This window comes from Nelumbo nucifera, chromosome 1 (genome assembly GCF_055504915.1).
Source record: "Nelumbo nucifera cultivar China Antique chromosome 1, China Antique-T2T, whole genome shotgun sequence".
Lineage (NCBI taxonomy): Eukaryota > Viridiplantae > Streptophyta > Magnoliopsida > Proteales > Nelumbonaceae > Nelumbo > Nelumbo nucifera.
The window spans coordinates 102,373,082-102,396,902 of record NC_142649.1 but is presented as its reverse complement, the minus strand read 5'-3'; the positions used below and the strand labels follow the sequence as shown (position 1 = coordinate 102,396,902).

The window sequence follows — 23,821 nt, the reverse complement described above, 5'->3', positions numbered from 1 at the left end:
TCAATTCGGCTTTCAGCTTCAGAGTTGAGAGTCAGTAACTATAGTTACAGGAGATTCGAAACAAAAGGGAGTTCGAATGAAAAAAAAAATACAAATAAACAAATGATATAAAAATAAAGACATCCCCATCCTATCTTTACCAAAAAATGGAAGTGGGGGAAGAGCATATTCCTGGTTTCTTTGTGCAGGAATATGCTCTCTCCCCCATTAACGACATCAAGTATCTATATATTAAACAACAGCACAAGAAAAACATTTACAGCATAGTGAAGCATTTATCCAGAGATTATTATTATTATTATTACATTTCAGATCTGCGTCAACAGATGTTGTGCAACTATAGACTCATCTCCACATTAAAAAACCCTGGAGACAAAAAGAGACGCTGCTATACACATTCCCAAGCAGCAAAACAGAAGCACCGAAATCTCCACCCACGACCAAGACTTAAAAATACGTACAGTGTGCGAGGGAAGGAGGCTGGTACCTGGTAGTGCAGAAAAGGAGCCTCCGGCGTTTAAGAAAAGTCTTTATTGATTCAACTTCCGAAACCAATTCGCTAAAACAAATAAATAAATAACAAGTTCAAACTTCAACGTGGCAGCTCTCCGCCTCTCCGTACGAAGCTACGAAGTGAAGCTCTTCATGGGGTCTCCCCTACCTCATTGAGGCCCATCTGCACCCACTGCAGCGGGGATTTTCAGTAACTTTTTCAGTGAATCAACGATACTTCCAAACGGCGGGCGCTGCTTGGGATCACTGTCAAAGGAAAAAGAACTATCAACATGTTGTATATTTACCATTACAGAATGTGAAAAGAGTTGTAATACGTTCATGCTCTTGTTTGCCTCTCGATTTTTAACATACTTCAGGGTAAAAACTAGAAAAGACGGGTGGGCAATGGAGCCTTTGTTTTCTCAAGCAATCCAAGTCATATTATCTGTGTAAGTCGAAAGTGAAAGATGACTTCCTTCATACCCTATGCAACTAAACAGTGTTTTAAAAGGCGGAGTGGTGTACGCGTAGAGGCAAACGAGGTAGGGGTGCCCACTAACCGAACCGTGGGCTTTTTTTTTTTAACCGAACCGGTACTATCGGTTTTTGAAAAACCGGTAACCGAAACCGAACTAAAACGAATCGGTTAACCAGTTAATCAGTTTCGTTTTTCGGTTTTTTATTTTTACAATATATATTATAAAAATATATAATATTATATTTTAAATAATAAATAATATATCACATATTATAAATATATATTTATATATAATGCATATTTATTAATTTATAATATATAAAAATATTAAATATATATAATATATATAAATATATAAAAATATATGTATACCAGTCGGTTCGGTTAACCGCCGGTTTTCTATATTGGTTAACCAAAAACAAACCGGTACCTTTGGTTTTTTTAAAACACTGAACTGACCGGTTCGATTAACCGATTTTTCAGTTTAGTTTTGGTCGGTTTGGTTTTTCAGTTTTTTTTTTCTCACCCCTAAAGCGAAAGTGCCCCCAAAATGCCCTGAGGTGTTGATGTGGTATATACCTCATGCACCTCACACACGCCTTACATAAAAAAGAGAAAATAAAAAAGAAAGAAACAAGAAAAAGGAAAAGGAAAAGGAAAAGGAAAAGAAAAAAAAAAGAAAAAAAAAAAGGAGGCATTTGGTAAGCTTATGCCTCTTCCGTTCTGAAATACACCTCACGCCTCCAGGTAGAACACCTCTGAGTTTTAAAACATTGGTGATCAAATTGCTGCAGGCCTATAATCTGTAAGTCATTCAAGTGAAAAATGAATTCCTTCAATACCATATAGGCCCATTCAACCTATGTATTGGTGACCAAATTGCAGATCAGTCTGCCACAAATTTGGGGTTAAGACATGAATGCTTGTTTGGACTTCTTTTGCCAAGTTTATAGAGTGCCTAGAGTTCTATCATGTTGACTGGAAACCATATTATTAATGACAATAAAACAATATTATCTACTTAACGTAATTTGGCACTTACTCTGCCCAGCAGGACTCCATCAGGGATGCCAACATAGGACACGTACTCTGAGGGATAGCAAGCCTTCTGTTCTGGAAAGCAACAGCACCAACCACCTGAAACTTTGATGTGTAAGTCCTGGAGAAAACATATGTCTGGAATATGGCCACATGCATACAAATAACAGAAATATCAAAGAAAAAGCAAATGTTCAATGACAATACTTGTGCCGGACTGAGTCCACTCCAAGGCTGTTGCATGGTGACAAGCTCCCATAAGACCACTCCGAAACTGTAAACATCAGTTTTCTCATTCGAGGGCTCTCCCCGAAGAAATTCTGGAGCCATCCACTCAGGCTGAAATGGAAAAGTAGTTAGTTAAATTCTGTTAGGAGAACTGTAAAGAAAATCTGGAACCTGCAAGTGAAAAAACATTTAGCTCTCTATTAAAGAGCAATGTTATATGTTGCTGGAAACATGTAATTGGCATCTATTACGTGAAAGATTAGTTTGACATTGGGATAAAAAATGCAGATCATTAAATTAAACAGAAATCTGGTTAAGAACATGGGAGGAGATTAAACAACTGATGCATGGAAAGTGAACAAATTCATCATGCATTTGCATTTATTTCAGATGCTGTTGTGTATGTGACTTGAATTCATAGTTGTAGCCAGCTCCATGTCCTGACTACGTTTGTGGAGAAAAACTCGAAGCAAAAAATTCATTGAGGTCTGTGGTGGATGTGGAGGGCTAGGGTTCAAATATGCGTCCCGTATATAATGTATCTTGTGATTTGAGTAGTAGTAAGAAATGATTTAAGTACTAATAATTTAACAATGGATATGGCTTTAAATAGAATGGATTAGCAAAACAGGACCCATGTAGCCGATCCCATATAGTTGGGATAAGGCATATGGATGATGATGATGATATAATGTATCCTGTCCTTTAGGGCTAGACATCAGAGACATGTTAAGTGTGAGGGTTTTAGGTGTAAAAGGCGCTAGGGTTTGAGATAGGCTATTTTCTTACACTTGTACTCCATTGTTTACTGTGATAGTGGATTTCTGCTCTTCCCTCTCCCATCGACATAGGCATTAAGGCCAAACCACATAAATCTGTGTGTTCTTTGAGTTCTTTGTTTTTCATTTTATTTTTGTTTCTCTATTTGCCAATCAGTTTCAGATCTTGAGGTTTCCATTCCACAACAGATACAACACACTATATCCACATTAAAACTATCTCCTGATGATTTATAAGAAAATGCAGAGAATGACCAATCAAGAACAACCAAATTTTGGACCATAACCAGGGGCGGAGCTAGGTGGGGGTGGGGGGACCCAGGGGAGGCCATGGTTTGAAAAAAAAAATTTAGTTTGTGCTGTGGATATTGGGGAGAGAGGGGGCTCGTTGGGATTTGGTCCCCCCTATGGGTTGACCAAATACTTATATACAGTTAACAGTGGACTCACCTATAACCTGTATTACTATTACCTATAACCTGCCCACTGCCTAGCCCACCTGCCTGGGCTTGCCCAGTGCCCAGCCCACCTGCCTGCACTTGGCTACCCGCCTTGTACCGTTACCCAACCCACCCACCTTAGTCTAGCCATTCCCTTGTAAATTTGTAATTAACAAGGCAAAAAAATGGAAATCCAATTAAAAAAAGAAAAGTATATAAAACATTAAACAACAACTGAAAAAACAATAGAAAAGCACTCAGTAAGCGTTTTTTCTTAATCAAGTAGTCAACAACAATAGAAAAACACTTATTCAAAACCGTAAAACCACTTGACATTTTGATGAGTGAAAATTTTCAATATATCATCTTGAAATCAACAGAACAGATAATATCTAATGAAAATAAATGTATAAACATAATAAAAAATAGAATTTAGTTACAATATTCAAATTAGAACTATTGAACTAATCTAATAAGCAACAAAACCACAAAATTTTGAATTAGGAGTTAAGGAGCTCTTGAAAGCACAAGAAAAAATCTTGTATTAACTTTAGAATTTTGGTATTTAGAATCATGTATTAGATTTTATTTTAATTGTTAGCATTTTTACTATGAAAATTAGGATCTGTGTTTAAGTAAGCATATTAGCTTTTGCCCCCCCACCCCCAAGAAAAAATCCTGGCTCCGCCCCAGACCATAACATCCAAGATTCAAGTACCCGTTCTGGAAACATATACAATGCACCTATTGACCTAAGAAGCTCCCAAAGGATCTAAAAGATTTCAAACTGATGTTATCAAAAGAATGCCTTTGAATGCCCAGGAGCAAGAAGCAAAAGTGTAAAACATTCATACCGTGCCAGCAACAGATTTTGATGGTATGAAAGTTCTTGCCTTAAACCTGGACAACCCAAAATCACAAACCTGCATGCAAGAGATTAAGGTAAAGAAATGCAGGCAACAAGATAAAGACTTTATGCTAAGTCGGGTGTGTAGTCTCCCCTACCTTAACTGTCCAGTTCTTGTCAACCAGCAAATTTGGAGATTTAAGATCCCAGTGAACTATTGGAGGGTTTAGACGATGGAGATAATTGATACCCTTAGCCTACATAGAGTAAACAGTAAAAATGATTACAAGAATGAAGATCATTTGCCGTAGGTCAAAAAAATGATGACAACAATGACTGTCACAGACCACATCCAATGCCATGCGTAATCTTCTCCTTTTATCCAAGATTTCACCAGCAGATGCCCTATGTATGAGGCGGTAAAGGCTACCCCTGTTCAATAAATATTTAGAGAACACTGGAGGCTAGTAATGCCAAAACGTTGTGCCCGAGGGGACCATTCTTACATAATAGAAGAATCTAAGATTGTATACCTAGGCAAGTATTCTGTCACAATTGAAAGATGTGGACGCTTTGTAACTGCACCCATGAAAAGAACTAAGTTTGGATGGCGGACACGTTTCATTATTGCAACCTACAAAAAAATTTAAAGAATTAGGTCACTGAAGGCAGTGAAGCAACCATACAAACATCTATCTTAGACTAGCTCAGTATGAAATAACACATGGCATAAAAATGACAAGATCCCCAAATCCAATGGAACAAATCACCTAACATGTTAATGGCTCTTTGACTCACATGTCAATACAGTTTCTAAAATGCCTTGAATAATCTAAATAAATCATTTTCTAATTAGGACTTTAAACAACAGTCTTAAAAAGTTCAAAAAAAACAAAGAAATAACAGAGTAGAAAAATGACTATTAATTAAACTGATTCAAACTGCACAGAGCATATAAATCATAAGATTCATGGATCTAGTCATAGAATTAACAATTATAATAAGTTTTTTTTTTCCACAGAAAGGATTCAAACATATGGTTCAAATAGAAACCCTTTGGATTCCCAATATGAATTGTGAATCACATAGGTAAAATGCACAGAGAAGAAACGTGATAAACAAGTTAACATGAAGTCGAATGTAGCAACCACTTGCATATCACTAGAACCTACCTGCTTTTTTATAGACGGTACATATCATTAGAATGATTTCTTATGTAGATGGAACTGATTGAAAAGATGTGGTCATTGCACAATGAAGGATACTAATGTCATTAAGCATGCTCTTGCATGAGGAAGGTTTCCAAATGTTTAAAATTTAAAGTGGCAAAAAAATAATTTGAGAAGGACAAATCTTGGAAGATGATTATCTGCTGACAAAAGTAACTGCATTTTCATATTTATTATATGCATACCTCCCTGAGAAACTCCTTCAATTGATCATCATGAAAATCCTGAATAGTTAGAACCTTGACAGCAACATCCTGCATTGCAGGTTTCCAGTCAATTCTTTACAAACGACCAGAAATTAGTTGGATGGACAAAATATTGGAAGATAGAAATCACAGAAGCAAAAATATGGCAGCACAATCTTTAGATAAGAAGGAAAGGAAAGAAAAATACAAATTTATATGCATATGTATGCATGATTAGACTACATCATGACGAGCATTATTACATGTTATGAGAACCAATATTTAAAATTGCAGAGAACAAAGTATTTAGAATTGCAAAGATGCAAAGAAAGGTTTAGATGCAGAAGGTATGAACCTCAAGGCTTGAAGCATAAGCCTCACTGATTCTTAAGAAAAAAAATTAAAATAAATGCACCTGAGAAGCATACCCTTATGTAAGAAAATCTTTTAAATGAATAAAAGATCACATAACAAAACACTTAAATATGTCAAAACATAAATTCAAATAAACACACACACACATATATAATATAAACATATAAAAACATTCAAAATGTATCTAAGAATATGCTTACTTTCAGGCATTAGACTAAGGTTGAGCGAAGAGGAATTTTCCTTGAGGCTAAGGTTTTTAAAGCATTGGTGAAAAATTATACCAGGAATTAATGAGTTATGTTAAAAGCATGTTAACATGCTTTTTCTGGCAGCATATCCAGGCTCAGCTTTAATTGGATAAAATTCAGGAAAGAAGTGTGATATAAGAATAACAATAAATCACAACAAACATATATAATTTAAATGTGGTGAAATGAAATTCCAATGAAAACAAGCAATAGAAAGAAAATATTTTTGTTATCAGTAACAGAAAATGATTAATAATGAAGGCAAAAGACCAAAAAACGAGCTTCACAGATGCAAAATGATTAAGCATACCCATTACAATAGTATCTGAAGACAATAAATGTAAAGAGATATAGAAGTATGAAAGACATTGGACTGATAGACAGAATGAAAATCAGGACTAAACTCATCCAGCCCAGGATCACATCGCATACTAAGTAGGCATTTCAGATTCTCCAGTGGGATATATCTCCTATTATCTTTTCTAAATGTATTATCCTATTTGCAGTAACCAGAGAAAGCATTCACTGGAATGCCCAAGTGGAGAACTGTGTGAGATTAAGAAATGGATCATAGCTCTGTACAGCATGAGCACTTTAAATCACCAAACTGCTACCCACCCAAACAGTAGGATCTCAAGCCCAAATCATCTAGCAATAATTGCAAATTCAGAGTCCACAAAAAGATTGGCATATAGGTTTTTCTTATATTTTGAATCTGATGAAGTATGAAACACAAGAAAATGGTGTATACTTCTCAAAGGAACAAGGTTAGCTATATATCCCTCTACTACTGAGTTCTAGAGGACTTAAACAGAGAATGATACACGAGAGAGAGAGAGAGAGAGAGAGAGAGAGAGATGGAGAGAACAGGAACGTAACAAATAACTAATACCAATCGTAACAATTTTGTATAAAATACCAACCGATCCATGCCATTCAGCACGATGCACTGTCCCAAAGGAACCTACAAAAAAAGAATGCAATAAGTACAAAAGGAATTACCAAACATATTCCCCATCCCAAGGCAAATAAAAATGGGGAAGAAATGCTCAAGATATGGTTGTACAAGTCAATTAACAAACAGTAAAAGGTACCAGCACCAATGCGTTCCTTTATCTCCAGCTCATCCCATGAGATCTCAAGCCAGTCCATTGCAAGAGAAGGCTCAATATTCACATATCTTGGGACATTGGCAGTAGCAAGATCACCTTGATTCTTGTCTGTTCTCTCAACCTCTGACAGCTCAATTTGACTACATGCTTCTAGTTCAGGCGGCTTTACTGCATTGTTCATAGACGAACTTCCACATGCAACAAACCCTTCTCTATAAGTTTCTTGAGTAGGACCTTTGTTTCCATCAAGTTTAGATCCAAGCATTGGAATTTCTGAAACAGCATCTGGAGTGGATCTTCGAATGCAACCATCAGTTCTATCCTTGGACTCCAGAGGCATCACTGATGATTCTGATCTTTCATAAGCTGTATTACCTTGTGAATACATAGAGAACTCTGAATCTTTGAGAAACTTATGGTCATTCATCAGTTGAACTTCTTTCCTGGAGCATGTGGGAGGCCTACCTCCATGGTTGTTACTTGCTGCAAACAATCAACTGGATGATCAGTTGTTCAGCTAAATAGACGTACTTATGAAGTTTATAATCAGATTCTGTGCATAAATCAGTGTATTGTAATTACAAATAAATGTGCCTGTATGTCAGAGATAGGTAAAGGCAAGATACTCTAGAACAGGTAATTTAGTACATGAACAAGAAGAAAATAGTGCCAAATCATAGTTGTCAAGGTGTCACCTAGGCAACAAAGCACACTTGGTGTGGTGCCTAGCCTGAATACCTTGACATATCAAATCCACCCATCTAGATGACTAGTGTCTGCCTAGTTGTTTTAGGGTTTTACAGTTGAAACATAAAGGTTCCAAAGAATTTGGGAAGAGAATAAGAAATGCAAAAGATGGATAAAAAATCATTTTCTTATTCTTTTTGGGTACTCTCTCTCTCGTGAAATATTTTTTTTCCATTTTTCATTATTATTTCTCTTAAATCTTTTATTAATATGAAATTATAGACTTAGTTGCTAATAATTTATTGAAATGTAATTGCCCTATTAGATGCTTGTTACATTATAATATCATGTTTGAAAAATTGAAATAAGTAGATTTGAAATGCTACTTATCATGATGATGGTTTACCATGGCCGTCAAATTTTATTGTTTATGCCCCTGCCAAAGCAATTAGGCAATTTATCATCACCTATAATCCTATACACCTTGACAACTATGAACTAGAAAAAACTGGTGAGTTTTACTGCAACTCAGATGCAGAGACTACTGGAGGTTTCTGCCATGACATGTTACAGGGTGTTGGAATTCTTTGCTGTAAATTAGCTATAAATTAGGCTACAAATCAGGTGTAATTAGCTATATAATTGTTTCCTTATTTAGAATAGATTAGGCAAGATTTTCTCTTTTAAAATAGGAAACAAGTCCTAACGTTTAGGACTCCAATTGTATATAAAAACGTGTTCTGCTGGAATAGAAAAAACAGGTCATTCAAACCTAATTATTCACATGGTATCAGAGCAACCCTAGACGCCTCCTGTTCTTCCCACAGCCGTCCTAGGTCAGTTCTCTATCTACTGCTTTTCCGGCAGCATTCTACACTGCTTATTCCGGCAGTAATCATCAGCCATCCTAGCCTTTATCTCATTCCCGGCAGCAACATCAAATACCATCCATGACAAACACCAACAAATCTTCAATTGAAACTCCAAAACCCTCCTCCTCAAACGTCGAAACTGTTATGTTCAACAACAATGGCGGAGACTTTACAAACTACTCATCCACACCCATTACCATCTACAAATTGAATGGCCAAAACTACATCCAATGGTCTCAATCCTTCATGTTTCATGTCTGCAGCAAGGAGAAAGAAGATTATCTCACCGGAAATATCACCAAACCAGATGAAAAAGATGCTGGTTATCGGATTTGGAAGAGAGATAACAGCCAAGTTATGTCTTGGCTAGTGAATTCCATGGAGCCACACATAGGAGAAAATTTTCTCCTATATGAAACAGCTGCAGAGATCTGAGAGGCTGCAAAAGACACTTATTCTCACAAAGACAACACCCCCGAACTGGTGACAATTGAGGGCATCTTGCATGATCTCCGACAAGGTGATTTATTTGTAACCGAGTATTACAACAAACTCCATCAAAGCTGGCAGCAACTGGACACTTTTGAAAAATATTCCTGGGATACTACCGCTGATCTCAAACAATACAAGAAGATAATTGAGAATAAGCGGGTCTACAAATTTTGCTTGGGACTAAATTCAAGTCTTGATGCTGTAAGAGGAAGGATATTTAGCCCAAAACCACTGCCAAGCTTACGTGAAGCATTCTCTGAGGTCCGAAGGGAAGAGAGTAAACGCCATTTGATGCTGGGGATGGAAAAATCAGCTGCTGGTGGTGAGTCATCAGCCTTGGCTGCCCGAAACCAGCAGCAGCCATGCAAAGGGGGAATGCCATGGTGTGAACATTGCCGCCGCCCTGGTCATACCAAAGAAATCTGCTGGAAACTCCATCGAAAACCTGCTGATTGGAAGCCAAAGACAGCAGCAGAGAAGGAAATTCGAGGCAACATGGCTGGCAGTTCAGAGCAACTTGCAAATTTTAGCAAAGAGGAAATAGATGGACTGAGAAGGCTGCTGCTGCAATCACAGCAAAATCCACCAGTTGTTGGGTTAGGTTCCATAGCTCAATAAGGTAACTTTCTTAAGGCTTTGACTGTAAAACAAGAGCACTATAAACCTTGGATTGTAGACTCTGGTGCTTCCGATCACATAACAGGAGATAGGCGAGTTTTCCACACATATTCTCCTTGTAATGAAACTCTCACAGTTAGAATTGCAGATGGTTCTTTGGCAAAAGTTGAAGGAACTGGTTCGGTTGTGGTATCCAGGGACGTAACACTAAAATTTGTTCTATATGTTCCTAATCTAGACTGCAACCTACTCTCCATAAATAAAATTACCCAAGATCTTAACTGTATAGCTAATTTTTCTCCTTATGTCTGTGAATTTCAGGATTTGACTTCGGGGAGGATGATTGGCAGTGCTAAGAGTCATGCTGGGCTCTATCATCTTGAGGTTCAACCGGATTCTGTAAGACGATCTCATCTAGGAGTGAGTGAACCTATTTCTTGTCACAATAATTCTTATGTGTCTATTAGTGAGTTGAAAAGTGAGAGTGAGAGGTTGGTGATGGTGTTGCATTACAGGTTAGGTCACCCAAGTTTTATGTACTTATCCAAACTTTTCCCAAGTTTATTCAGAAATAAAAGTGCTAGTTCTTTTCAGTGTGAAATTTGTCAATTTGCAAAACACTCTCGCATTTCATACCCAATTCAGCCATACAAAGCATCGAAACCTTTTTCTATGATCCACAGTGATGTTTGGGGTCCATCTCAAGTTCCAAATGTCACAGGAGCTCGGTGGTTCATCTATTTCATAGATGATCACACACGACTCACATGGATTTTTCTCATGAAAAATAAATCAGAAGTTCCTCAAATATTTAAGAATTTCAAAAGAATGATTAAAAATCAATTTCAAACTTCTATTCAAATACTTAGAACTGACAATGGAAGAGAGTTTTTTAACTCTAATCTTGGCTCATATCTATCAATTGAGGGAATCATACACCAAAGTTCCTGTGTAGATACTCCTCAGCAAAATGGGATAGCCGAGAGAAAGAATAGACACCTTCTGGACATTGCCAGGTCTCTGTTGTTTTCATCCAATGTTCCAAAACGTTTTTGGGGTGAGGCTATACTTACAGCAGCATACCTAATCAATCGACTTCCATCCAAAGTACTAGATTTTTCCACTCCAAATCAAGTATTTTTACAACACTTTCCTCAAAGTCGGCTGATTTCCTCTCTTTCGCTAAAAATATTTGGGTGTACTGTGTTTGCGCATATCCATCAACAACATCGAACCAAGCTTGACTCTCGATCCACCAAATGTATCTTTATAGGGTACTCTCCCAACCAAAAGGGTTACAAATGCTTTTGTCCTAACAACCAAAAGTTTTATCACACCATGGATGTCACATTTTTTGAAACCAAACCCTATTACCCCAAAACTGATATTCAGGGGGAGAGTTCTTGTCAAAGTCAACCACAAGAATATCAGTTTTTCTTGGATAGCATAGATTGCACACCAAAAACACCGGAAACACTTGAAACACCTTCTCCAAGTGTCCAAATTGAACCTGAACCAAAACCAACTGATTCTGAATTTCCCGAGATAATTGTCTATCACAGAAAAAGGGGAGAACCGAAGGAATCAGAGACTCTAGCAGATTCACAGATACTGCCAGCATCTGAACCTGAGGTAAAAATCCCTACATCTGACTTACAGACTGTGGAGGAAAATTCTGCAGGTACTAGTTTAAGTGATCATGATAATTCCGATGAGAACCTACCCATTGCACTCAGGAAAGGGGTGAGAGAATGCAGAAGCAGGCTATTGTACCCTATTGGCAACTATGTGAATTATGAGGAACTATCTTCATCTTACCAAGCATTCACCAGCAAAATCAATTCTATCTCCATTCCTGATTCAATCCAAGAAGCCATGGCTATCCCAAAATGGAAGAAGGCAGTTAATGAAGAAGTTAATGCTCTAGTGAAGAATGGTACTTGGGAAATTACTGATTTGCCTCATGGAAAGAATGTGATTGGGTGCAAGTGGATCTTCACTGTAAAAGCAAAGGCAAATAGTAGTATTGAGAGATACAAGGCTCGGTTGGTAGCTAAGGGATTTACTCAATCCTATGGCATAGATTATGAGGAGACCTTTGCTCCGGTTGCAAAACTCAACACTATTCGAATACTTCTCTCTCTTGCAGCAAATTTGGATTGGCCCCTCCATCAACTAGATGTCAAGAATGTGTTCTTGAACGGGAATCTAGAAGAAGAGGTCTATATGGACATTCCCCAGGGACTACAGAACTCATCAAACATCAACAAAGTTTGTAGACTAAAGAAGTCACTTTATGGTCTCAAACAATCACCCTGAGCTTGGTTTGAGAGATTTACCAGAGTTCTGAAGAGTAATGGGTATATACAGGGACAGTCTGATCATACAATGTTTGTCAAACATTCTTCAGAAGGACTGATTTCTGCGTTGATTGTCTATGTTGATGATATTGTTCTAACAGGGGATTATGCTGAGGAGTTTCCAAGAGTCAAAGAATTTCTGACTAGAGAGTTTGAGATCAAGGACCTAGGTAAACTCACATACTTCTTGGGAATGGAAGTGGCTAGGTCTAAGCGGGGCATTGCAGTTTCTCAAAGAAAGTATGTACTGGATCTTCTTAAAGAAACAGGTATGCTTGGGTGTAAACCTGCAGAGACACCTATGGACTACACTACCAAACTTGGTTCAAATAAAGAAAGTGCTCCTGTAGATAAGGGAAGATATCAAAGGCTTGTAGGGAAGTTGATCTATCTCTCACATACTAGGCCTGACATAGCATTCTCAGTAAGTGTTGTTAGTCAGTTCATGAACAACCCTACTGAAGAACACATGACAGCGGTGTACAGAATCTTGAGATACTTGAAAATGACTCCAGGAAAGGGACTGTTATTCAGAAAAAACTCAAGTAGGGAAGTGGAATTGTATTCTGATGCAGACTGGGCAGGCTCAATCACAGATAAACGATCCACTTCTGGATATTGTACCTATGTTTGGGGAAATTTGACAACATGGAGAAGTAAAAAGCAAGCTGTGGTGGCTAGGAGTAGTGCAAAAGCGGAATTTCGAGCTATGGCTCATGGTATTTGTGAAGGAATTTGGGTGAAAAGAGTATTATCCGAATTGAAGATACCTTCTGAGGGAACAATCCAGCTACTGTGTGATAGTCAATCTGCCATCAATATTGCTAAAAATCCAGTTCATCATGACTGAACCAAGCATGTGGAAATAGATCGGCATTTTATCAGAGAAAAGATAGAAGGGAAAGTAATCAAGCCTGTTTACATTCCTTTCAGACTGCCGATATCCTAACTAAAGCACTTCCAAGGGCGCATTTTGAAGATCTTAGTTGCAAGCTGGGTATGATAAATATTTACAACCCAGCTTGAGGGGGAGTGTTGGGATTCTTTGCTGTAAATTAGGCTACAAATCAAGTGTAATTAGCTATATAATTGTTTCCTTATTTAGAAAAGATTAGGCAAGATTTTCTCTTTTAAAATAGGAAACAAGTCCTAACGTTTAGGACTCCAATTGCATATAAAAACATGTTCTGCTGGAATAGAAAAAACAGGTCATTCAAACCTAATTATTCACACAGGGCATAAAGACACTCCAAGCCACAATCCCAAATTCTAAATGCAAAGTTTGGACTGTGGAGATAGATACTTAACTACCACTATAATTATGTCTATCATAGACACAAGAATTGTTAGAGTTTATCTCCCCATATGAGTTCCCATACCATAATAATGTATCCAGGCCTGAAATGTCTAAAGATCCTCATGTAATAGAAGAAATATTAACTACATTTATGTCATACATGCTACAAAATCTTACATATAAATAACTCTAGAAAACACATTTTCAAGCTAACAGGATCATACCTGAACTTTGAGGAATTTCAGGAAGAGCACAGAAGTGTTCCTGGTACAGCATTTGACTAAGGGAAGCATTACCCATGAGAGGTTGATGGAAATGCTTTGGAGGAGAAATTTGGAATGGTGAAGGCATTGATGAAAGTAAAGTTCCATTGATTGAAGAATCTGGACCATGAACATTTCCTGGTTCTCCAATTAGATCAACTACATATTCCCTGCTAAAAGGTATGCATATACATATACAAGAGAATAGTAGAGGATTAGAAGGGATTATCTTCTCCAAGCAAGCAGAAAAACGTATGAAATATCTCAAGAACATGTTAAGAATTTGGAATTAATAAAAGTTTTACAAGAGATATAGTGGTAATTAGTCCTCCACTATTCCATTATCTAAGTTGTTTTTTTTTTTTGATGAATCATTATCTAAGTTGTTTAACGTCCTCCAAAAAAAACAAGCTAAAGAGTATAATGACTACTACAAGGTAGAAGCATGCAATGAAGAAAGAAAGCAGAAACAAGGATTATGTTACATAGCCAAAAGATCCGATATATCTTCTGCTAACAAGTACTGAAAAAAGAAGGGCCAGAAGGATCGTTTCCCAATATTGGTCCCATATACCCAGGTCTTGGGAGGAGTGGCCTAGGCATGGAATATATCTTAGGCATTTTTTGCACACAGTGCAACTCTCAGTATTAACTACTTTCTCACACTTGTTGGTCCAAGACTTTACCATTGTATCAAGCAATGGCCCTTTCATTGGGACAAAAAAATAAAAGAAACAGAAAAAGACTAAAAAGAAATGCAGAAAGCATCACACAATTTGACCATGTTCTAGAATTGTCTAGTATACTAAAACTGATGACAAATGGAAAAAAGACACAGATTAGCACATTTGAGAAAATTCAAGCAAATTGGACAATATGGGTTTGAACAGAAAATGTGAAGCCACAAGAGGAAAAGAAACTCTCAAAGTTCATAAGATTACAGGAAGTTATTGAAATAGTATCAGTTGCTCAGTTTACATGGACGTCCACAAAGATAAGGAGCCGAGGTCAAAGCAAAAAGGTCTAATAAGCAAACTATTTCCTTACCTTGACAACTGCATACCATCTCCAATTTTTACAAGACAACAGGACTGATGGTCTGCTGCACAATATTTGCACCCGCTGGCTATCCGACAAGGAAGGCCTACATGATCAGCCAATTTCTGCACATCAATAACCCATCAGGATCACATACTAATTACATTAGTAATATACAATATAGCTGCATACAGAGGATAACCGTGCTCAAATTAACATCCCCTGCATCAAAACGATGCTTGGAGCATCATGATTTGACAAAATAAAATGATTGCTTTCAATATGTGCATGAAAATGTAACTTATTGAATTAGTATAATTTTTCTATGTTTCACAAAAAAAGATATGTTAAATAGAACTACTTTTTGTTTATTAACATTAGTGTTTTACATAAACATGTCAACTGGGACTACTTTATTTTATTATTATTATCATTTCATGCATGTGACTATTGTTTGGTCCTGAAATGCCCCTTGACAATCAGATTGCTAGTAGAAGATGAGCTCTGAAATGGAGATAACAAAGAAGCATGAAAAAACAAATGAGATTTTAGATGGTTCATCTTGATAGTGTACATCCATGGGAGGAGAGTGAGTAGATGGTTTGTTTTTCAGTTCAATGATTTCAACTTGTGGCATGAAGAGTGACCTGCATTGAACGTGTAATAGTAAACCTCATTAGGACATGCTGCTTGTCACAGCTGACCACAGTGGGGTTAGAAGTCATGTGGATGGTGGACTATGTTCTAGATTGTTCAATCAAAGCTTTTGAATTGAGGGAAGGAACCCTAGGGAGGATTATTCTACTTGTATGTTTTTCTGATGAAACAAGAGGGATAACCGTAATTTTGAGGATAACTGCAAGATATGGACCTGATGAATGTACAATATCATTATGTTGCCGGTTGTCTATTAACAACCAAGCATACCAAATATAGTAGTATACTGCATTCTTCAACAGTTAGGATTCTCTATCCCCTCAACAGTCAATACTGCCCCCCTCCAATTATTGTTGGATATGTGACATGTAATTACTTATGACAAGAAAGAAAAATAAATAAATAAAAAGGCAAATCCAGACTTGTCAAGTATAATAAATGCATGACAACTCAATCAATGTGAATATATATGCCCTGCAGAGAATGTAAAAAACTTCTCTTTATGTCTTCACCAAAATAAACTTTAGAAGGGAAAATGGATTTAAGAGGAAAAAGAACCTCAGACCAGTATTAAATTTAAAAGTCAGATTTATAAAACTGAACACATAGCAAACACAGCTTCCCTTTGCCAGACTACTAAATTAACTGCCTTATGTTTAGACAATCAAAAATGGAATCAAGGAGAAAACTTTCCAATGAATAGAAAACAAAAACATTATTCATAGAATGGAAGGGTCAATCTGTAAAACTATAAACAGAACAAAATCAATTAAGCAATAATATTGTTCGAACAAAAAGTGAAAGATAGTCTATTTAGTTAAACAAGCATCCAACAACAACCTCATTATTTTGACAAGAATTCTTTTGGTTCATCACACAGTCTAAAATTACCTCCTTTGAGTTCTGAGAGGATAGAATTGTGCAGTTCTCCTATAGGGTTGCTTTAGAAATGATAGAAGAGTGACTTATTAGATAACAAAAAGCAATCTAATCATCATGAAAGATGAAAAAAATCACAAGCCTACACAGAACTAGTGTAGTAATTGGAGTTTAAAAAGAGCATAAGTTATCTGTCTCTGTGAATTGAAAACAGTAGTACAATATTAGAGACAGTGAAAGAATGTGCAAATTTTTTATCACAATCAGAGTTGGAATGTTTAAGAGAAATTCAGCTAAACCTATAGAAGCTTCTTCTCCAAAGATTTATTAAAGGAACTTCAATGAAATATCATGTTTTTAATCATGATTTGGTGGATTCATTCGTATATTTATGCACCATGACTTGCCAAATATCTTTTTTTGGGTGGGTGGGGGGTAGAAAACCAAATATCTAAATAAGTAACTTTTACCATAATTTTCGATCCTTGAAAGTTAAAATAGTACAAAATCTTATCTGATATTATTATCCAATTTAACAAAGGGCCAACTAGAACTTTATATTCAACTTCTGACAAGAACTTAGGAACAGAAATATACATTTCTTTTGGAAATTAACTTCATCAACCACAAAAGAAACAAACTCAGCCTTTCATGTAAGCAGCCAGACACTTCATTATGTTGTCTTCCATAATAAACTGCAGGCGAGGTTTATATTTGGCTTTAAAAGAAACTAAAACATGAACTTTGTATCCTTGAGGCCCTTGAGTAACAGACATGCATATGGAAGCCAAAACTAGTTGTTAACCTATTCATCACCTTTTCAAGTTATTCATGAATAAATTTATAGAAATGGAGAATACACAGTCAATAATTTTGCAGCAATGACTTGTTAATGTCAGCATAGTTAAATGCCATTATTAGTTCTTCATTCAAGGGTAAGAATTTTCTCCAGAACAGAATGAGAAAGCTGTTGGCACCCAATGTTGCAACTTGGGTTGTGTTGGGTTGGGAAATTGTTAAATGTTTAATGGACCCAAACCCTAACCGAACCGACGTAGTTGAAACTCTTCAAGTTCAAATTGGACAACCTGAATTTTAGCCCTTATCAAATGGCAGAAAATAAAATTAATTAAATCAGATCAAATTTCTAAAATTTGGTGTCAACAGGACAGTCAATAAGGCACTTGGGGTGCTATTTCCATCAAATAAATGTTTTGATTAACTAGTTGATGTATACAATTGCGATATTCGCTCTTGTACCTCAGCAATATAATTGGAGTTTAGTGCATAAGCAATTTGTGTACATTCTATACCATCATCCCCAATCCCATATTATCACTACGGGGGCTCCAATAGATATCTTGTTTAGCCTTCATATTAGGATTTTTGGGTCAGAAACAATCAAAGGTGCCTAATTAGACAGTATGACCTAACATCTTGAACTTCCATGTACCAGAAGAACCATTTCAGACATACAAAAGAACTAATACTAACAATTATTATACTGCCAAAACTATATATCAAAAGAATTAAATGTCAGTTAGGTACTTGTAATCTAAACAATGGATGAAAATAAAGGCTTAAATCTGAAAGAGATAAAAGGTGATTAATGCATTTAAACAAATGGTAAGCCACCTTGAAAAGAATGGCTCGATGTCTACAAAGTCCCATAGATAGGCTGCCAATGGGAACTACAATACACCGTCGATAATCCTTCAATCTCTTGCTAACCAATTTCCAATGCATATGAAGGTCACCATGCTCCATTGGAAAAGCACCCCTTCAAATTCAAACAAAACAAGATTAGATCAACGAAGCAAGCAAGTTAGGATCTAATAATGCACTGAAGACAAAATTAAAAACTACCCCATATGGAAAGAAACAAGTTTCCCAAGCTTGTTTGCCAAGAGTAAAGTTTTCCCTGAAGCATGATAAAGTTCTTGCGCTTTGTCTTCAAGTTCCTTTAGACGTGAATCCTCACGTGTGTCAACAAGAACAACCTCCATCGATGAATCACAAGGATCAATGGCTTTAAGTGAAATCAATGGCGGTATCCGTTTACCTTCCTCCAACTCATTGCACATCACCCACAAATACGGATTCATCCCCAGGATGTTATAAAATCCATCTGATATCTTATCGGAATATGATAAGCATCCGCTTACCTGCAAAATGCAAGAATAATGAAGAGCTTAGGCACCTTAAGTACAAATAGGACAAGACTTAAAGGCAATGAGATTATGAACATCGGTCCGATCTTTACTTGAAGCTTACACTATGTCTTCAACTAGTTCCACTCTATCTCCACTAAATCCTATAAAAGATTCTCCCAACCCACCATCAAGAACACTTAAACTATTGAAGCCAACCAAAAAATCCATCTTTTTTTTTCTTCATTTCCGACACCCCAAGCTGAAATGTACGACCAAAAAACAGAAATGCTTCTGTTCTGAGAATTAAGAGGTCGAAAGTAGATGCACCAGAAAAATGACCCAAACCTGTGAACAGTTTTAACAAAACTTCTTTCCGTATGTGAGAAAGGTAGAGAAAATGAATAAGGCTTTGCGTACCCAGAGACGATAAGAAACAGCTTCTATATCAGAAGAAACACCAAGGGCCTCTGATAAACTCTCTTGAGTAAAAACAGGTTCATCAGCGAGAGATGCTTGAGACGTGAGCCGAACCGCGAGCATAAGCTGCAGATAGTAGCTCTCCCGTGACTTTTGCGCCAAAGTTTCCCTGTTTTCGTCGTCGTTCTCATGTCTGCTCGACAGCTGCGAATCCTTAGCATCGGTTGAGACATTGTCGTCAACCGTCGTCGCGGAGAAAAGGCTCCAAGAATAACTACTCTCACTCGAAAGCCTCCGCAATGACACCTTCCGGCCAGGAACCGAGTCCCGGCTGACGATCACCTCCGGTGGTTGTTCCGGTAGAAGTAAAAGCTGCCTTTCCTCATTGCAGGACCTTGAGTTTCCGTGAACGGTACGATCAACCTTCCTATCAGCCAACCAACTTCCAAAAGCCGCAAATTGCTTCCCAAATTTAAGCTTTTCGTCCGTGAAAAGATCCGACGCAACTAGATTCTTACCAAGTTTAGTCTCCTTGGCGATATCAGACGCTTTCCGGTCGCTTTCGGCATTAACAGTTCCCTCCGAATTCTTATTCTCGTGATCCGGCAGCAACAGCTTCAACGATGGATCATTTCCTTGAATTGGAAATTGCCGTGGAAAGAAGTAGGTAGTTCGGTGAGGCATCTTCACGAGTATCACGAGACAACAAACAACACACGCTTCGCTTCCTTTCAATCTTTCATCTATTCACATCCTCCATGAACACCAACACTTCCCTCTCCACTCCTAACTACAAAGCCTAACTTATCGTCAAATCTCGGCAAGTCCCCCCGGACCTTGGAAGAGAAGCAACAAAGCAGGAACGCCACTTTGCTTCCGATCCACTCCAATCCGATCAAAAACAAAAATGAAAAAAAAAATAACGAAAAGAAGGATAATCGAATGTCAGAGTCTTATCAACTGTCAGTAGCTTGACCAGCTTCAATACAAACAGTGAGAACAGAAAGCTAATTGGCAGCAAGAAAAAGGTCGAAGCGGTTTTGCAGAGATTGAATTGAAATCATTAAAAAAAGGATACAATTCGTCGTTGGGATTTGAAAATTGGTTTCGCAGGAGAAATCGAAGCGGTTTTGGAGGGAGTAATCCAGTTCGGAAAGCGGTTTATCAAATCCATCAACTGTGATAAGCTGACGAGTGACGACTCCCCGCAGAGCGGTCAAGTTTCTTGTTTCGGAGATTTTAAAGCTCGCTCTAGTCTCAAGCGAACGACGAAAGCGGTTGGAACTTGAAAAAAAAAACAAAACATACGCGCGAAATACTAACCAACGCCTCCGCGTACTTGCGCACCCTTGCAATGCAAACCTACACGTTAGCACCTCAGCGAGTAAACCAGTACACGTAAGTTGAAAGCACTAGTGTGCGCACTACCGACCATGCACAATCTAGAAACTAGCAAGCCAGGCACATTAGACATTACACGTAGAATAACAAATTTACTCTTCCGTCCCCCACTGTTGGCGTAACTTCCAGGGCCTCCTTCGAGTTCCTGAGAATTTTAGACCAATCCTAAAAATTCACTACCTATTTTTTCACCCCCTTGATATAATTCTTGCGTGTTTGGTCCATCAGAATTGCTTTTGCAGGCCAATGGGACCAACTACTATTAAAATTGCTTTTGCAGACAAATGGAACCAAACACCAGATGGGTATGGTATCCATCCCGTCATACCTACCAGAAAGGGATTTCTGAGGCCAAACAACAAGCATGAACACCAGCATAGATTGGCTTCATTTCCACTCCCCCTCAAACCCTAACAGAGTATGGAGCTCAGATGGGTTGGATTTATAGGGTTTTTGTATTACAAAGTTGGCTTCAATTTCCCACCGATCCATGTGACAAATCGTGAAAGGTGTTTGGCTTCACATGATGGATAGGATCCCATCATCCATAAAGATATATTTCAAGGTGGAGGGACTAGGGAGGAGGCAACAAAGGATTTCAGTTCTTATAATAAGCACTTGGAAAGTACTTTTATGCTGAAACCAAAAAAATAATTTTGGATGACATTTGGCCAGGTACAAGTGGGCCTTAATTTCGGTAAAAGATGTGATTTGTCCACGGCAGATTCATGGACCTTATTCATGAACCCCCGAATTTCTCTCCATTTGCTACTCAGATAGGAGTCATGGGACACTGCAGGCATAATGGGTCTCCTTCATCCTTTGAAAATAGAGAAACCATCAAAGTGGATTAATTGGGCGGCCCACTTACAGCCCATACGACTGAGGTGTGGGCGTGGGCTAAACGAACCTGATCCATGCAAATGGAATCATCAAGGAAAGAGATGAATGTGAAGTTCATAAATGCAGTCGGTTAAAGGACTCCACTTTGTTGGCAAGTTTGACGAGGTATAACGAGGTGGCGAACCACAGGGGGGGGGGGGGGGTTCATCGTTCATGCATCTATAGCTTTCCGTATACAAGACACGTGTAACATGCGGATTGGCTCGTTCCTTGGGGATTGGCCCCGCGTATCTTGCACGTACAAGTCCCAGTCATCAGCAGTCACACTCGTCGGAGATACTGCCTCGAGTAGTTGAAATCTCATTGGTCGGTGGTGGGTCTTTGTTCCTAATTCCTATGTTTCTGGGCCTTGAGCTGGACACGTATTAATTAATTCCAGGTAATACCTTTATCTTATTATGTGTACGACCTACGAAGGTAGGAGTTCTCCACTCCATGTCAATGGATTCGGCTATGGGCTTGGGATTTGGGCCAGGCCTCTATTCTGCTTGATATTGGGGCCCAGTGGGCTTTATATAGATTTGAAAATAATTTTAATTTTAAATGCAGATAACGGGGCCTACATCCATCTAGAAGTCCCGTCCTATGTATGTCAACATGATCCATGACTGCAATAAAATAACTTTTCCTTTTTCAACGATTTCAATTATTGATGTGATTTTGATATTTAATTTGGTATAATTAATTAATTACTTAAGCAATATTAAGACAATAAACGTATTTTGTCATTGATTGATGTGATCTTGATTGGCGAAAATCAGTAGACAACTTTGGAATTAATTAAAAAAATATAAATCATGGGTTAAAAAAATCATAACTCAATTAATTAATTCTACTCTGATTCCTTTAAATGTGCTAGCACGTGCAGTCATCCAAATAAAAGAGAAAAAAAATTAAAAACATATATATAGAAAAAAAAAGTGGATGCTTCTCTGCTTGAACAAACAGTCAAGAGTGGGGCATCCACTATTAGCCATCCAATTGGTATGTACTTAACCACTTTTAAGTTATTCTCTGGATGGCCCATCTCTTAGAAGGCCATGACGGAGACAAGGAGATGGGAAAAGATGGACGTGGTCCTCAAGCTAATGCTTCCCCACTTTACAGGGATGTAGGGCAATATCAAAAGAAGTAACATACAATTTCGTCACTAACTAGGGCATCAGATGTCTTGGTGTTTTTTAATGGAATGGTTAATAAGTGGCCCTTAGAGAACTCATGATTGGTAGCTTACTAGTTTAATAATTCCCACTAAGCATTTTGGAGAGATATGGAGGACATTGTAGTTTACTAGTAGAATAGAAATTGATGATTGCGCGATTTGGAAGCTCTAAGTTGGAGAATTCTTTGGACGTATTCGTGTGGTGAGCTGGATTAATCTGCAAAATAATACTCAGAGGGATCGGGGTGGAAGACCCGGTGAGGTCGCTCTGATGCTTAAGTCAGAATACTGTGTATTTGCAAGCTAAGTATGAATGCTAGAGATCTTGAATGTGAGTATTCGTGCATACCTTCACCTTGAGGATCGATGCCTTTATATAGTTGAATAGTCGTGATCCTTACGAAAAGGCTCCGCGATCCACGGGCTGCATAGATAAGATCCATTCTGTTTTTGAATGAGAGCAATGCACCAGTTGATAAGGTTTATCACTTTCCTCTGATTCGGGCGGGGTGAGGATGAGTCCTGTTATTAGACGTTGTTATCCTAGGAGATTCGGAGTCCGTTGGTGAAGCTTCTGGAGTCGATTACGGGGCACTTCAGATCTTTGGTCCTGAACTGGCACCTCGGCTCTTTGGCTCCGAACTGGAACCTCGGTTCTTTGGCCCCGAATTGAATTAGGTGTCGAGGTGCCTTTATGGCGAGGTGCTCAAGGCCCCAAGCTCCCGAGCTACTGGCGAGGCTCCCTTGCTAAGTTGTCACCCTAGTGGCTGATTGCATCCATGTGTACCTCGGTCGCTAGGTCGGGCCAAATTACCCCTCATCAATTGCCCCCCACTCCCCGTGCTAGGGGTTGCAACCCTGGTGCGGGGAGTTTACGGTCAACGCAAGCAGGTTGGCCTGGTTTCTTCTTGGCTCACCTCTCGGTTTTATGGTCGGACCGATGTAACCCATGTGGCTCAATGGAAAAACCAGGTCGCATGTTGGGGACACGCGGACGTGACGCGGTTTATAAACTCCGCGGACACCAAAAATCGCGCTTAACCGAAACCTCTCCTCAGAGAGAGTGCGGCCGGTTTTCACGAGAGTCGTTGGATTGCGCCAATCTGCTTTTCGAGACCGGAACGGCGGGCTACCACAAAGGCTTCAAGCTCAGCAGGTGGTTGACCCG

At 38.2% G+C, this 23,821-nt stretch overlaps 1 protein-coding gene across 2 annotated transcripts; it reads right to left on the bottom strand.

Annotated features, from left to right (window-relative positions):
* Nucleotides 1–229: 229 nt before the first annotated feature.
* Nucleotides 230–20,450, bottom strand: LOC104611934 (serine/threonine-protein kinase CTR1-like). Of its 2 annotated transcripts, none has more exons than XM_010279221.3 (15): nt 19,188–20,450; nt 18,484–18,782; nt 18,253–18,397; nt 15,091–15,206; nt 14,005–14,216; nt 7,437–7,937; nt 7,266–7,306; nt 5,720–5,788; nt 4,839–4,939; nt 4,653–4,737; nt 4,464–4,562; nt 4,313–4,381; nt 2,219–2,350; nt 2,016–2,110; nt 230–759 (listed from the first exon to the last, which is right to left on the bottom strand). In XM_010279221.3, exons 1-15 carry the CDS (start codon nt 19,869–19,871, stop codon nt 663–665), a joined length of 2,745 nt encoding a protein of 914 aa, XP_010277523.1. In that variant the 5' UTR covers nt 19,872–20,450; the 3' UTR covers nt 230–662. The 2 variants fall into 2 exon arrangements, with proteins under 2 accessions (XP_010277523.1, XP_010277524.1); XM_010279222.3 differs by having other exon boundaries at nt 14,005–14,213.
* Between the last annotated feature and the right edge of the window lie 3,371 nt (nt 20,451–23,821).

Bases quoted from the DNA above. Each gene is read 5' to 3' on its own strand.
- LOC104611934 (XM_010279221.3), bottom strand. From the start codon at position 19,871: ATGCCTCACCGAACTACCTACTTCTTTCCACGGCAATTTCCAATTCAA. The intron at 4,563-4,652 runs GTCTGTGACAGT...TACTCTATGTAG, and splicing joins TACGCATGGCATTGGATGTG to GCTAAGGGTATCAATTATCT. The intron at 2,111-2,218 runs GTATTGTCATTG...TCAAAGTTTCAG, and splicing joins GTGGACTCAGTCCGGCACAA to GTGGTTGGTGCTGTTGCTTT.